The 16,156-nt window shown below is 42.0% G+C and overlaps 1 protein-coding gene across 1 annotated transcript in view; it reads left to right on the plus strand.

Moving 5' to 3' along the window:
- LOC136875579 (uncharacterized) overlaps positions 1-15,767 on the plus strand; it is a 45,488-nt gene extending 29,721 nt beyond the window's left edge. Inside the window, exon 5 of the mRNA XM_068228079.1 lies at positions 15,610-15,767. Coding sequence (XP_068084180.1) covers positions 15,610-15,764 — 155 coding nt within the window. The 3' untranslated portion in view covers positions 15,765-15,767. The remainder of the gene's footprint in view (positions 1-15,609) is intronic.
- Positions 15,768-16,156: the final 389 nt, after the last annotated feature.

Consider the following 16,156-nt stretch of genomic DNA (forward strand, 5'->3'; position numbering starts at 1 on the left):
GAAATAGAACTGAAGGATATGAAAGAGTGATTGGTAAATATGGGGAAGATATGGAAGCTAATGGGAATGGGAAGCATCTGCTGGACTTCTATGCTGGTACGGGTTCAGTAGTTATGAATAAATTCTTCACACATAAGGCTATTCACCGCTACATCTGGGAGGGTAGAGGTACCAGATCCATACTAGACTATATCTTAACTGACTTCGAATTCAGGAAATCTGTTAGGAGTGTATGGGTTTTTTGAAGATTTTTCAATGATACGACCACTATCTAATCTGTAGTGAAGTATCTCTAGACCTAGGATAGAGAAAGTGAAATCTGTCTGCAAACAAATAAGGGTAGAAAATCTCCAGGATGAGGAAATTAGACAGAAGTACTTGGGTATAATTAGTGAGAAGTTCCAAACAGTGGGCAGTAAGCAGGTTCAGGATATAGAAAGAGAATGCGTGGCATACAGGGATGCTGTAGTAGCAACAGCAAGGGAGTGCCTAGGAACAACTGTGTGTAAAGATGGAAAAAAAGCAAACTTCTTGGTGGAATGATGAAGTGAGAGCAGCTTGCAAATGTAAACAGGAAGGCTCATCAGAAATTTCTCCAAACAAGGCTTGATGCAGACAAGGAATTGTACATAGATGAAAGAAACAGATAGTTGTTGAATCCAAAAAGAACTCGTGGGAAGATTTTGGTAATAACCTGGAAAGGCTAGGTCAAGCACCAGGGAAACCTTTCTGGAAAGTAATAAAGAATCTTAAGAAGGGAGGCAAAAAGGAAATGAACAGTGTTTTGGGTAATTCAGGTGAACTCATAATAGATCCCAGGGAATATTTTGAAAATCATCTCAACGTAAAAAGAAATCTTCGTGGTGGTGTCGCAAACAACAGGGCTCATGGGGAGGAGGAAAATGATATTGGTTAAATTACGTTTGAGGAAGTGGAAATGATGGTAAATAAACTCCATTGTCATAAAGCAGCAGGAATAGATGAAATTAGACCTGAAATGGTGAAGTATAGTGGGAAGGCAGGAGTGAAATGGCTTCATAGAATATTAAAGATTAGTATGGAGTGTTGGTAAGGTACGTTCAGATTGGACAAAAGCAGTAATTGCACCTATCTATAAGTAAGGGAACAGGGCAACAACTATTGAGGTATCTCATTGATTAGTATACCAGGCACCGAGCTCAATAGCTGCAGTCGCTTAAGTGCGGCCAGTATCCAGTATTCGGGAGATAGTAGGTTCGAACCCCACTGTCGGCAGCCCTGAAAATGGTTTTCCGTGGTTTTCCATTTTCACACCAGGCAAATGCTGGGGCTGTACCTTAATTAAGGCCACGGCCGCTTCCTTCCCACTCCTAGCCCTTCCCTGTCCCATCATTGCCATAAGACCTATCTGTGTCGGTGCGATGTAAAGCAACTAGCAAAAAAAAAAAAAGAAAAAAAAATACCAGGCAAAGAATTCTCTGGCGTCTTGGAAGGGAGGGTGCAATAATTGGTCGAGAGGAAGTTGGATGAAAACCAGTGTGATTTCAGACCACAGAGGGGCTGTCAGGATCAGATTTTCAGTATGCACCAATTAATTGAAAGATGCTACGAGAGGAATAGACAGTTGTGTTTATGTTTCGTAGATCTAGAGAAAGCATATGACAGGGTACCTAGGGAAAAGATGTTTGCCCTACTTGGGGACTATGGGATCAAGGGTAGATTATTAAAATCAATCAAAGGCATTTATGTTGACAATTGGGTGACAGTGAGAATTGATGGTAGAATGAATTCTTGGTTCAGGGCACTTACAGGGGTCAGACAAAGCTGTAATCTTTCATCTTTTTTGTTTGTAGTTTACATGGATCATCTGCTGAAAGGTATAAAATGGCAGGGAGGGATTCGGTTAGTTGGAAATGTAGTAAGCAGTCTGGCCTCTGCTGACGACTTGGTCATAATGGCAGATTGTGCCAAAAGCCTGCAGTCTAATATCTTGCAACTTGAAAATACTGTATAATCTTGAGTAACACCCCCACTGTTTTTTCAAAAATATCGCTTCCACACTTGGGTGCAGGTCTTATTTAAAATTTGGGAAAATTATCTTTCCGAATGTGCGTAAATCGGGCATCACCGCTGGGCCGGCTTGGCAACAATGCTCTCTCCGCTCTTAGTATACGCTACTTCCGCGCTTGATGTCAGGCTCATGCACGTTCTCGGAGTATCAACATGAATTCCACAAAGCGTTCGTGATCTTTTACTGTGAGCGAAAAACTGAAAATAGTTCGGGAAGCCAAAATTATTGGAATTGTGCTGCCAGTAAGAAATACGATATTGACGAGTCGTGTATTCACGATTGGAGAAAGAAGAAAAATGTGCTATTAACATGTAGTGGTGATCGTAGAGCTTTTCGTGGACTGAGTGTATAATTTCCAGAAATTGAAAAAACTTTATAAATATGTGACAGAAAGGCAGGAATTGGGATATGGTGTGTCAACAAAATGTGTCAGCTAAAGGCAGTAGAGATCGCAAAGGAACTTTCAATGGAAGGGTTTAAGGCAAGCTGGGGATGGGTTTGTAATTTTTATAAAAGAAATGGGTTGAGCTTACGAAGGCGTACCTCAATTTCACAGCGTCTTCCTGGTGCCTACGATGAGAAGTTATTGTCGTTTCAGCGTCACATAATTCGGTTGTGGAAGGAAAATACATATTTGCTTACCCAAATTGGCAATGCAGATCAGACGCCAGTCTACTTTGAAATGCCAGTGGACAGGACTGTGAATGTTAAGGGTGCAAAAGGTGTTACCAGTAGAACAGGTGGTAATGAAAAACAATGGTGTATGGTAATGTTGTACTATATTCTCACCAATGGAACGAAATCTCCGCTGTACATTTTTCTCAAGCAAAAGATGCTTCCTAAAAATCTACCCACTGGTGTTATCGTCAGATCTTAGAACTCTAGCTGGGTGGACAGTTCACTTGTGGAAGACTGGGTAAAGTGTGTCTGGCAACGTTGCCTTGGTGCAATATTGGGAGAAAACTTGTTTGTTCTCGACAGTTACCACGGCCACACAACAGATGTTGTGAAGAAACATATCAAGGATGGGAAAACGGACCTAGCAGTCATTCCGGGCGGGATGACGTCTATTCTACATCCGCTGGATGTCTGCGTGAACCGTCCATTTAAAGTAGCCTTGAAACAGCTCTATACAGAATGGATGGAGGCTGATAATCACACACTGACGCCAGCTGGTCGCATTCAGCGCCCGGAAGTTCAGCTGCTGTGTTCGTGGATTTTGACGGCATGGAATCGTATCCCTAGAGACCTTATACGGAAGATCTTCAGGAAATGTAGCATTTCTAATGCTACGGATGGCAGCGATGACGACATTTTGTGGGAAGGTAATGGTGATGAAAGTTCCGAAGTTGGTACTGATGATGATGATGATGATGAAGAATGAACTCATTAGATATCGTTCTGGAAATGTTTGTTTACTTTTATTTGTATTTTCTAATCATTTGATGTGTGTTAGTAAATATTGTAAATAATTCTGACTTAACTTTTTTTTAAAATTTGTTCTTTCAAAATAAGGGTGCGGGTCTTATTCGGTGGCAGGTGGTATTCGAGATTATACAGGATGCAATGAGTATGGTATGAAAATTAGCCTTTTGAAGACTAAATGTCAGTAGGTAAGAAATTCAATAGAATTGACTGTCAGATTGGTGATACAAAGCTGGAACAGGTAAATAATTTCAAGTATTTAGGATGTGTGTTCTCCCAGGATGGTAATATAGTAAGTGAGATTGAATCAAGGTGCAGTAAAGCTAATGCAGTGAGCTTGCAGTTGTGATCAACAGTATTCTGTAAGAAGGAAGTCAGCTCCCAGACGAAACTATCTTTACATTGGTCTGTTTTCAGACCAACTTTGCTTTACGGGAGCGAAAGCTGGGTTGACTCAGGATATCTTATTCGTAAGTTAGAAGTTTAATAATAATAATGTTATTTGCTTTATGTCCCACTAACTACTATTTTACGATTTTCGGTGACGCCCAGGTGCTGGAATTTAGTCCCACAGGAGTTCTTTTATGTGCCAGTAAATCTACCGACACAAGGCTGACGTATTTGAGCACCTTCAAATACCACCAGACTGAGCCAGGATCGAACCTGCCAAGTTAGAAATTGAGTCTAACCACCGCCGTCTTGGTCTACCTTTACTCCTCTCACCCTCCAAAACAGAATTTATTATTCTCCTAGGTAACCTATCCTCCTCCATTCACCTCACATGACCCCACCACCGAAGCCTGTTTATGTGTACAGCTTCATCCATCGAGTTCATTCCTAAATTAACCTTTATCTCCTCATTCCGAGTACCCTCCTACCGTTGTTCGCACCTGTTTGTACTAACAATCATTCTCGCTGATTTCATGTCTGTTACTTCTAACTTATGAATAAGATACCCTCAGTCCACCCAGCTTTCGCTCCCGTAATGCAAAGTTGGTCTGAAAACAGACCGATGTAAAGATAGTTTTGTCTGGGAGCTGACTTCCTTCTTGCAGAACACTTTTGATCGCAACTGCAAACTCACTGCATTAGCTTTACTACACCTTGATTTAATCTCACTTACTATATTACCATCCTGGGAGAACACACAACCTAAATACTTGAAATTATCTACCTGTTCCAGCTTTGTATCACGAATCTGACATTCAATTCTGTTGAATTTCTTACCTTTTGACATCAATTTAGTCTTCGAAAGGCTAATTTTCACACCATACTCATTTCACCTATTTTAAAGTTCCAAGATATTAGACTGCAGGCTTTCGGCACAATCTGCCATTAAGACCAAGTCATCAGCATAGGCCAGACTGCTTACTACATTTCCAACTAACCGAATCCCTCCCTGTCATTTTATACCTTTCAGCAGATGATCCATGTAAACTACGAACAGCAAAGGTGAAAGATTACAACCTTGTCTAACCTCTGTAAGCACCCTGAACCAATAACTTATTCTACCGTCAATTCTCACTGAAGCCCAATTGTCAACATAAATGCCTTTGATTGACTTTAATAATCTACGCTTAATTCCATAGTTCCCCAGTATGGTGAACATCTTTTCCCTCGGTACCCTGTCATATGCTTTCTCTAGATCTATGAAACATAAGCACAACTGCCTATTCCACTCGTAGCATTTTTCAGTTACCTGGCGCATACTGAAAATCTGATCCAGACAGCCTCTCTGTGGTCTGAAACTACACTGGTATTCATCCAAATTCCTCTCAACGACTGATCGCACCCTCCCTTCCAAGATGCCAGTGAATACTTTGCCTTGTATACTAATCAGCGAGATACCTCAATAGTTGTTGCAATCCTTCCTGTTCCCTTGCTTATAGATAGGTGCAATTACTACTTTTGTCCAATCTGAAGGTACCGTACCTTACCAACACTCCATGCTAATCTTACTACTCTATGAAGCCATTTCATTCCTGCCTTCCCACTATACTTCACCATTTCAGGTCTAAGTTCATCTATTCCTGCTGCTTTATGACAATGGTGTTTATTTACCATCCTTTCCATTTCCTCAAGCGTAATTCCACCACCATCATTTACCTCCTCCCCATGAGCTTGGCTGTTACCAACATCACCAGGATGATTTCCTTTTACGTTGAGAAGATGTTCAAAATATTCCCTCCACCTCTCCAGTGATTCCCTGGGATCTATTATGAACTCACCTGAATTACTCAAAACACTGTTCATTTCCTTTTTTCCTCCTTTCCTAAGATTATTTATTACTGTCCAAAAAGGGTTCCCTGCTGCTTGGCCTAGCCTTTCCAGATTATTACCAAAATCTTCCCACGACTTCTTTGGATTCAGTAACTATTTGTTTAGCTCTGTTTCTTTCATCTACGTACAAATCCCTGTCTGCCTCGGCCCTTGTTTGGAGCCATTTCTGATAAGCCTTCTTTTTTACATTTGCAAGATGCTCTCACTTCATCATTCCACAAAGATGTTCGCCTTTTCCCATCTTTACACACAGTTGTTCCTAGGCATTCCCTTGCTGTTGCTACTACAGCATCCCTGTACGCCACCCATTCTCTTTCTATATCCTGAACCTGCTTACTGCCCACTGTTTGGAACTTCTCACTAATTATACCCAAGTACTTCTGTCTAATTTCCTCATCCTGGAGATTTTCTACCCTTATTTGTTTGCAGACAGATTTCACTTTCTCTATCCTAGGTCTAGAGTTACTTACTTCACTACAGATTAGATAGTGGTCTGTATCATTGAAAAATTTTCAAAAAACCCGTACACTCCAAACTGATTTCCTGAATTCGAAGTCAGTTAAGATATAGTCTAGTATGGATCTGGTACCTCTACCCTCTCAGGTGTAGCGGTGAATAGCCTTATGTGTGAAGAATGTATTCGTAAGTGCTAAACCCATACTAGCACCGAAGTCCAGCAAATGCTTCCCATTCCCATTAGCTTCCATATCTTCCCCACATTTACCAATCACCCTTTCATATCCTTCAGTTCTATTTCCAAATCTCGCATTGAAATTGCCCGTTAGCACTATCCTATCCTTGCTGTTGACCCTGACCACGATGTCACTCAATGCTTCATAAAACTTGTCTACTTCATCCTCATCTGCATCCTCACATGGTGAATACACTGAGACAATTCGCGTTCTAATTACTCCAACTGACAAATCTACCCACATCATTCGCTCATTTACGTGCCTAACGGAAACTATGTTGCGTGCAATGGTATTCCTGGTAAGCGGCCCTACCCCTTGCTCTGCTCTTCCGTTTCTAACACCCGTCAAGTACAATTTATAATCTCTTATCTCTTCCTCGTTATCTCTCCTTACCCGAATATCACTTACTCCTAGCACATCCAGATGCATCCTCTTTGCTGACTCAGTCAGTTCTACTTTCTTTCTTTCATAAGCCCCATTAATATTGATAGCTCCCCATCGAATTCCATTTCGTTCGCCAAGTTATTTCCAAGGAGTCCCTCGCCTGTCAAGTGGGAGTGGGACTCCGTTACTCCCATAGGTCCGAGGCTTCCTTAAAATGTTCTGAGCTCAGTAAATTCATGAAGCATGATGCTACCCTACTTACACATAGCCCAAGTGACGATCTCTCCTCTAATGGGTTATGGACCACCGGTTGATTGTATAGCCCTAGCCGCCTGAGCACAAGAAGGGCCATGACTCGTAATATGTCCGAGATGCCCACTCCCATTCCATAGCAACTGGTATCCCAACTCTCAGGACCACCTAGTAGGCCACTCAGCTGTTGCCCATGGTTCACGAACTAGGACGTGACTACAGTAACCCACACCATGAACCACGAAATGTAATGACAATTTTAAAATCTAAAATCATCCACTGACAAGAATTCAAAACGTGATAACAAAGAATGAATGGATGAATATGAATTTTAAACAATCAGTGGATCTGACCCCCAATGCCCCACCTTTCCAGAAACTGTCTTGAATCAATAATAGTATTGGCCAAGAGACTGCTTCATAAGCACAATCCTGAATCGATTATGATGCTGCTTGTGAAAAGGGTCCAAAATCCAGGTCAAAGGCTCCTTATAAATGTACTTATGGCTAGTAAAGTAGAACCATGGTATTTCTCATTTTGCGGTACTAATCAAAAGTAGCATAGGCTCACGGTGTACCACATATTATGGTACTACTCACAAGTATTGTACATCACACAGGTAATGCAGACCTATGGTGTTTCTCACATAATAGTGCCGCTCATAGGCAAAGCAAACCCATGGTGTTCCTCACCTATGTGTTCTAATCATGGGTGCCGGTATTCCCATGCTGTTCCTCATACAGTGGGAACTAATCATAGGCAATGCAGACCCATGATGTCGCTCATATTGTGCTACTAACCACAGGCAATGCCCAGACCCGTGGTGTTTCTCACATAATGGTACTAATCACGGGCAAGGTAAGCACGTGGTGTTCCGCATATAGTGGTACTAATCAGGGAAACCCACAGTGAACCACTCTCTGCTGCTACTAATCACAAAACTATTGAGTACCTAACAAAGTGGTACTACTCGCAAGTAAAGGCAACTCATGGTGTTGGCTGACTGATGGTACTTATCACAAGTAGTTTCATGGTTCTGATTCAATCATCCCTTGGTCACCCCTTTTAGTCGCCTCTTACGACAGGCAGGGGATAGCGTGGGTGTAGTCTATGTCTTCATCCCCCACTCACAAGCGGTGATGTGTTTGGTCCGTGAGAGGTATTTTATTTCCCTCAAGTCCGCCGGCAAGCCAGTTAGGACCCCCACTATCCGCCACCAGGGACGCGCCACGTGGAAGTATCACCTCTCCCCCTGCTACACCAGAGTAGTAGGTTTATGGTCTGGATAAACCATCAAGAGCAGCATGTTGTGATATTTGGTGAGCAAAAATGGAGGATCTTTCTGGCTGGATGGTGCTTTCTGAATCTCCACCCCCTGGTCATCAATTGGAAAGGACAACCTGAAAGTCACTGAATCGTTTGAGGAGCGGAGTAGGTAAATCTAAAAATAACCTAGAAAAATGGGGTTATTTGAAAGATCAGTCAGACTTCTACGATTGTGAGGAGCAACAAACTACCCAACAGCTTTATGACTGTCAGTCCTGCCCTGTTCGTTGCACACTTCAAGACTTGACTCAAGCCACTGAAGAGAGAACTGCTGTTGCCCACTTTGTGTGAAACATGTTTGTGACATAGGATGTACGTTGTTTTGTTTGCATACAATACCTTATTTATATTTTAAGTTTTTTCAACACTCTGACACGAATTAAATAACCTGAAGAACATAAAGACCAGGCGAGTTGGTCATGTGGTTAGCGGCGTGCAGCTGTGAGCTTGCATCTGGGAGGTTGTGGGTTCGAGTCCCGCTGTCAGCAGCCCTGAAGATGGTTTTCCGTGGTTTTCCGTGGTTTCCCATTTTCATACCAGGCAAATACTGGGGCTGTACCTTACTTAAAGGCCATGGCCGATACCTTCCTACTCCTTGGCCTTTCCTATCTCATCGTCGCCATAAGACCTATCTGTGTCGGTGTGACGTAAAGCAAATTGTAAAAAAAGAAAAAAGAACATAAAAATGATTTAGATTTCACTAATGAAAGTGTAAATGAAATGTTTAATCTTAGAAATACCTCCTGAGACAGCTTCTCTTAAAGATGTAAAGGTAAAAAAAAAGCTGAAGTATTGCCACTTTTGAGACTTGAATGTAAATCTTCCAGTCTCTAGATGGATGCATTAACTCATTATGCTAGGACAGTAAATATAAGAGAGAATAAAATTTTGCTCTATAATGCTGAATATTTACCAAGCAATTTAGGCGCACGTTAGGGCGTTCTAGCCATGGAGCCAAGCTCTGCATTTGGGAAATGAGTAGATTCGAACCCTACCATTGACTGTCTTGAGAATGGTCTTCTGTGGTTTCCCATGTTTACTTCCAGGAAAATGTCACGACAGTTTCTGTTCAAAGACCACAGCCGATTCCTTTGACCTCTTTACCCAATTTTATACACCGTCACTTATCTTCATTAACTCCTCAACTGAGGTTGGCATCATGAAGGGCATCCAGCCTTAAATACATGCCATATAATCTAATTTGATCCCCAACTCAGCATCAGGAAACAGGACTAAGTGGTAGATGTATGCAATCCTGAATACAGTAGTTGGCTGTGAAACAATCCAGTGGACAAGGTATGATTTTTGCACGAAATAAATTTCACCTTGAAGCCCGTATTGTTGATAGTATAATCTTGTGAGATTCTCAATCAAAAACTCCACCTTTACAATAGTGATATTTTGTTTTTATTCTTCGAGTCAACATAAATAATTATCGGTACTACCCTCAAAACAGAAACAACTAAACCTCTAACATTTTCCACCTTCACGTTCAACAATGATATCTACAAGTTAACCAGTATCTTTAAGAAACAAGGCGTTAAAATAGCCTTCAAAACCAACTATAAGAACATGAACGTTTTACACAATACTTCACACATCAACAGGACCAGCAGTTTTTTAAATCAGGAGTTTATAAGATCAAATGTAACACCTGTGGAAAAACCTACATCGGGAAAACTGGTAGAAACTTCAATATCAGATACCACGAGCACACTAACGCAATAAAATACAACAAGTTTTCAGCCATCGGCCAACACATGCAAGATTATAACCATAATTTCACCAATATCGAACAAGACATGGACATCCTCGTATTAGCAAACAAGGGCCCTTTACTCGACATAATGGAAAATTACTACGTACACCTAGACCAATACTTTAATGCCAGTCACAATCTCATGAAATCTCGGAGAAACTCAACATACTGTTCAATCTATTTATCACTTTCCTCAGAAACAATAATGCAGCCAACCAAAACTCAATCCTAAATTTAATCAAAGGTACTTTTCTGAGACAATTACCCTTTCTCCCGCACCCTTCAACCCCACCTTAAGCCCTCTTCCCCTCCTAAACAACCTCCACTCTTCCTAAGCCATATATAATTTTATATGTGTCATTTCACATTGCATTCTTCATTATAAGGACTTACTGTTTTCCATGATTATATAATTTTTACAACACTAAGCCCCCTTTTATACTTTGTTCCACTGTTTTCCATGATTATATAATTTTTACAACACTAAGCCCCCTTTTATACTTTGTTCCAAACCTCTTATGTATATTCCTTGTATATTTATTAACTATTACTCACCTGTCCCATACTAACATCTCTTTTCATTTACTGTTAAAATTAACATGTTCTTAGGATTTCATCAAGAGTGATCTTTGCTTTGATGTGGCTGATGATGACCCCTAGATGGGTCGAAACTAGTTCCGTGTAATTTTAAAATATTGTGAATATACACTGACTGACAGAGCAAATGCAACACCAAGAAGGAGTGGTTCGAAAGGGATGAAAGTTGGGGAAAAAACAGAGATGGCACGGACGAATAATTGATGTTTATTTCAAACCGATATGCAGGTTACACAATGCGCACGGCATCGACTCAGTAGGATGTAGGACCACCGCGAGCGGCGATGCACGCAGAAACACGTCGAGGTACAGAGTCAATAAGAGTGCGGATGGTGTCCTGAGGGATGGTTCTCCATTCTCTGTCAACTATTTGCTACAGTTGGTCGTCCGTACGAGGCTGGGGCAGAGTTTGCAAACGGCGACCAATGAGATCCCACACGTGTTCGATTAGTGAGAGATCCGGAGAGTACGCTGGCCAGGGAAGTATCTGTACACCTCGTAGAGCCTGTTGGGAGATGCGAGCAGTGTGTGGGCGGGCATTATCCTGCTGAAACAGAGCATTGGGCAGCCCCTGAAGGTACGGGAGTGCCACCGGCCGCAGCACATGCTGCACGTAGCGGTGGGCATTTAACGTGCCTTGAATACGCACTAGAGGTGATGTGGAATCATACGCAATAGCGCCCCAAACCATGATGCCGCGTTGTCTAGCGGTAGGGCGCTCCACAGTTACTGCCGGATTTGACCTTTCTCCACGCCGACGCCACACTCGTCTGCGGTGACTATCACTGACAGAACAGAAGCGTGACTCATCGGAGAACACGACGTTCCGCCATTCCCTCATCCAAGTCGCTCTAGCCCGGCACCATGCCAGGCGTGCACGTCTATGCTGTGGAGTCAATGGTAGTCTTCTGAGCGGACGCCGGGAGTGCAGGCCTCCTTCAACCAATCGACGGGAAATTGTTCTGGTCGATATTGGAACAGCCAGGGTGTCTTGCACATGCTGAAGAATGGCGGTTGACGTGGCGTGCGGGGCTGCCACCGCTTGGCGGCGGATGCGCCGATCCTCGCGTGCTGACGTCACTCGGGTTGCGCCTGGACCCCTCGCACGTGCCACATGTCCCTGCGCCAACCATCTTCGCCACAGGCGCTGCACCGTGGACAAATCCCTATGGGTATCGGCTGCGATTTGACGAAGCGACCAACCTGCCCTTCTCAGCCCGATCACCATACCCCTCATAAAGTCGTCTGTCTGCTGGAACTGCCTCCGTTGACGGCGGCCTGGCATTCTTAGCTATACACGTGTCCTGTGGCACACGACAACACGTTCTACAGTGACTGTCGGCTGAGAAATCACGGTACGAAGTGGGCCATTCGCCAACGCCGTGTCCCATTTATCGTTCGCTACGTGCGCAGCACAGCGGCGCATTTCACATCATGAGCATACCTCAGTGACGTCAGTCTACCCTGCAATTGGCATAAAGTTCTGACCACTCCTTCTTGGTGTTGCATTTGCTCTGTCAGTCAGTGTATTTTGTATTGAATAGGTGGAAACCTTTACTGTGTTGTTACTCATATGTTATTCTCAGTTCAATACGGACCAACAACATGAAATTTATAACCCTTAATACATGTTTCGTCCACTATTGTGGACATCTTCAGCCTTTCGACATTTCTTTGAACATGTCATATTTTATATGGACGCATTCGGAATCCAAATCATGTTAATTTTTACTGTGTTTCTAATGTCTTTGTTATATTTTGAATTATTATGTGTAAAATATGCCTTTGCTGGCAGGACGTAGTGTTTACAGTGCACTATGTCTTCTGGTATAGGCTAGAGCAATTTTGTTACTTTCATAGATCTGTCTCTGTCTTATCCTTGGCTTTGACAATATGAAAGTGACTGAGGTATGAACAATGCTAGTAATGCCAATTCCTTATGCAGCCAGTCCCTGCTATGAATGGTGTGAAAATGTTGCTCATAGGGTTGGTTGATGCATTTCAGTGGGCTTGGCAGACTGATATGTAATAGCAACTCTGGCTCAGTGAGGAAAGCAACGGGAAACTACCTCACTCCTCATTTCCCTAGTACGCCTCTTCAGTGATGCCTAGGCCATCTATGACAGCTGATAGCAGAGCTGTTGAGGATCCGACCAGCGGAAGTGCTGCCGGACTGAACATACATACATACATACATGTGTAAAATCAGCTGAAGATGTCAACAATAATGGATGAAACACGTCCCAATATTTTGTTTTTATCCTTTGAGTCAACATTAATAATTATCGGGACATGTTTCGTCCATTATTGTGGACATTTTCAGCCCTTGAAGAATAAAAGCAAAATATCAGTATTGTAAAGGTGGAGATTTTGACTGAGAATCTCATAAGGTCTGATTTACTATAAATGATGCATATCCACACAACCGTAAGAAAACAGGTTTTTATATTTGATGATGATGATGATGATTGTTGTTTAAAGGGGCTTAACAGCTAGGTCATCGGCCTCTAATTGTACAAGGTGCAATGAAATGAAAAATTTAAACTTCAAAATGTATCCACTGACTAGAATCTAAAACGAATGATGATGAAAAAAAGCGATAGTGAAACAAAAACGATCAGTGGATCCAATTCACAATGTCTAAATTACTGGGATGATGCTTATTATCTAAAGGGGTCCAAAATCCAGGTCATCGGCCTCTCGTAATGGTACAAATCACTGGTAAAGCAGAACCATAGTGTTCCTCCTAAAGTGGTACTAATTACAGGTGACGTAGACTGATGATGTGTCTCGCAGGTAATGTAGATCCATGGTATGTCAAACACAATGGCACCACTCATAGGTAAAAGAAACCCTTGGTGTTTCATATATAAGGACACCACTCACAAGCAGTGTCGGTATTCCTGTGGTGTTCATTACTTAGTGGAATTAATCACAGGCCACGTATACTCGTGGTGGTGCTTACATAGTGGTACTAATCATAGGCACTGTTTTTTTTTTTTTTTTTTTTTTTTGCTAGTGGCTTTACGTCACACCGACACAGATAGGTCTTATGACGACGATGGGATAGGAAAGGCCTAGGAGTTGGAAGGAAGCGGCCATGGCCTTAATTAAGGTACAGCTCCAGCATTTGCCTGATGTGAAAATGGGAAACTACGGAAAACCATCTTCAGGGCTGTCGACATAGGCACTGTAGACCCAAAATGTATGACACATTATGGTAATGCCCACAGGTAACAAATCCCATGGCGTTCTTCACATAATGGAACTACTCTCAGGTAACGCAGACCCATGGTTTTCTTCACAGAGTGGCATCAGCCAAACCCATGGTGTATCTCATATAGTGTTACTAATCACAGGCAATGTAGACCCATAGAGTTTCTCAGAAAGATAGCACAGACCCATTCTGAACACAGGAGAACCGACACATTTCAGCGCAGCATTACAGCACATGGACATCAGTCCGCGCAGCCGAATGCCCGCCCTTCCACCTCAGAGGAATATGCACAATAGTACTAAACACAGGCAATGCCCAGACACACGGTGTTCCTCACGTAAGGGTACTACTCCTTGGTAATGTAGATCCATGGTGTTCCTCACGCTGTGGTATTAATCGCAAGAAAATTCAACCTGTTGTGTTCTTCACATAATGGTACTAATCACAAATAGTTTCATGGTTCTAAAATCATCATCCCTTGGTCACCCCTTTTAGTCACCTCTTGTGACAGGCAGGGGATACCATGAGTGTATTCTTCGTCAGCCCCTTCCCCCTCCCATAGGGGGTGGTTTACATTCATGGAAATGGCTTTGAAGACAGTGTTAGAAATTATAGTATCTGTCACCAAATCAATGTATTTGGTAAGCTTAAGTTATAAGCAATGACAGGAGTTCCGCTGTCACTTGACAGACCAGAGTTTTCAGGGAAATGACCTATTAAGAAAGGACATCTGATGAGCCTCTACCAGTATCAATGGGCAATGGAAGGAAGAAAGTAAAATTGGCTGAGTCAGCAAGTAGGATGGGATATGGTATATTGAGAATGATTCATGTTTAAAAGAAAAAGTAAAATATCATAAAAAGTACTTAAACACTGTGGAAAGGGGTAGAGCAGAGTAGAAATGTGTGTTGTTCATCAGGAAAGCATAACGATCAGGCTGGATTTGGTATTTACAGAGATTAGAGCTTTGTATCAGTGACAGGCATGCAGCTAAAAGAACCCTTGCCAAAATCCAATTTGTTGAGCCAAATAAAAAAATAAATAGAAAAACAATGATAAGACATACTCTGCAAGTGAATGCAAGGCATGACAGTTGACTTGACTGGGTAAATCAGACCTCCTACCACCTTCCTTCCTGATTACACACACAATTATGATATTCGCTCCGAATGGAAGACCAAAACTGACGCTTGATTTGTCCGGTTGACCGAGAAGCCACAGCGTGTTATCACTGACGGTACATTATGTGATGCCAAAAGCATGCTTACCTTCTCAAAAATATAATGAGATGTCTCTCATCAGTAAGACACTGAAAAGTTCTTATGCCTCTCAAGGCATGTGCTCTCGTTTCCTATGTTGAAATTTCAGTGACTAAATGTGAAATGTATGCTGAACTATGCAGAAGCAGGACAGGATTCTGCAAGATATCCGGTTTCCTCTCAATTTTAGTTCAGTAACACTAAATAATCATCTGTCACTGACCTGCAGGAGTGTGACAGACCTCACTAACTAATACATTTCTACACTTGAGCACTAACTGAGGCTTTATTAACTAGTTTGGTACTTAGCTGGAATCACATTAAGAAGAGCTGGACTCCTAATCTATAAATTTTTACTTGTTTTCCAGGTTTCTGCTTATGGCTGGTAGTATTCAGTTTCTATCGTCACATGTGTGAAAGACGAGCTTCAAGCTGTGCAGCTATCCTTGCCCAGGAGGACATGACAAGCATCAAAGCTGGTTACATGAACTTCCCTCATCATAATAAGCCATCTGATGTTTAGTTTTCAACTTTAAAAAAAAAAAAAAAAGCATGATACAACAAAGGAAATCGGGAAGTATTTGTTATTCACTGCATGTGAGCTGAACAGGAAGGCCATGAAGGATTTATTAAGTCATCTGTAAACCTTCAAACTTTTTGCAGCAGAATACTACTACTGCAATGACATATGGAGTATGTTCGCTTGGTATTTATTCCTGTTCCGCTATAGCTCATTATCTTCCTCCCCACCCTACATTCTGTTTTTTCCCAGCATAATATTATGAAAGTTTCCTATTTTAAAACCAATGCATTTTGGGTAACATTGTTTTATGAGCACAACACAGCACTCTACAAGCCAGAAATTGAATAGTTGCTCAAGTATGAGATCTGGCTGAATGATTCTCAAGAATATTT

The sequence above is a fragment of the Anabrus simplex genome, chromosome 6 (genome assembly GCF_040414725.1).
Source record: "Anabrus simplex isolate iqAnaSimp1 chromosome 6, ASM4041472v1, whole genome shotgun sequence".
Classification (NCBI taxonomy): domain Eukaryota; kingdom Metazoa; phylum Arthropoda; class Insecta; order Orthoptera; family Tettigoniidae; genus Anabrus; species Anabrus simplex.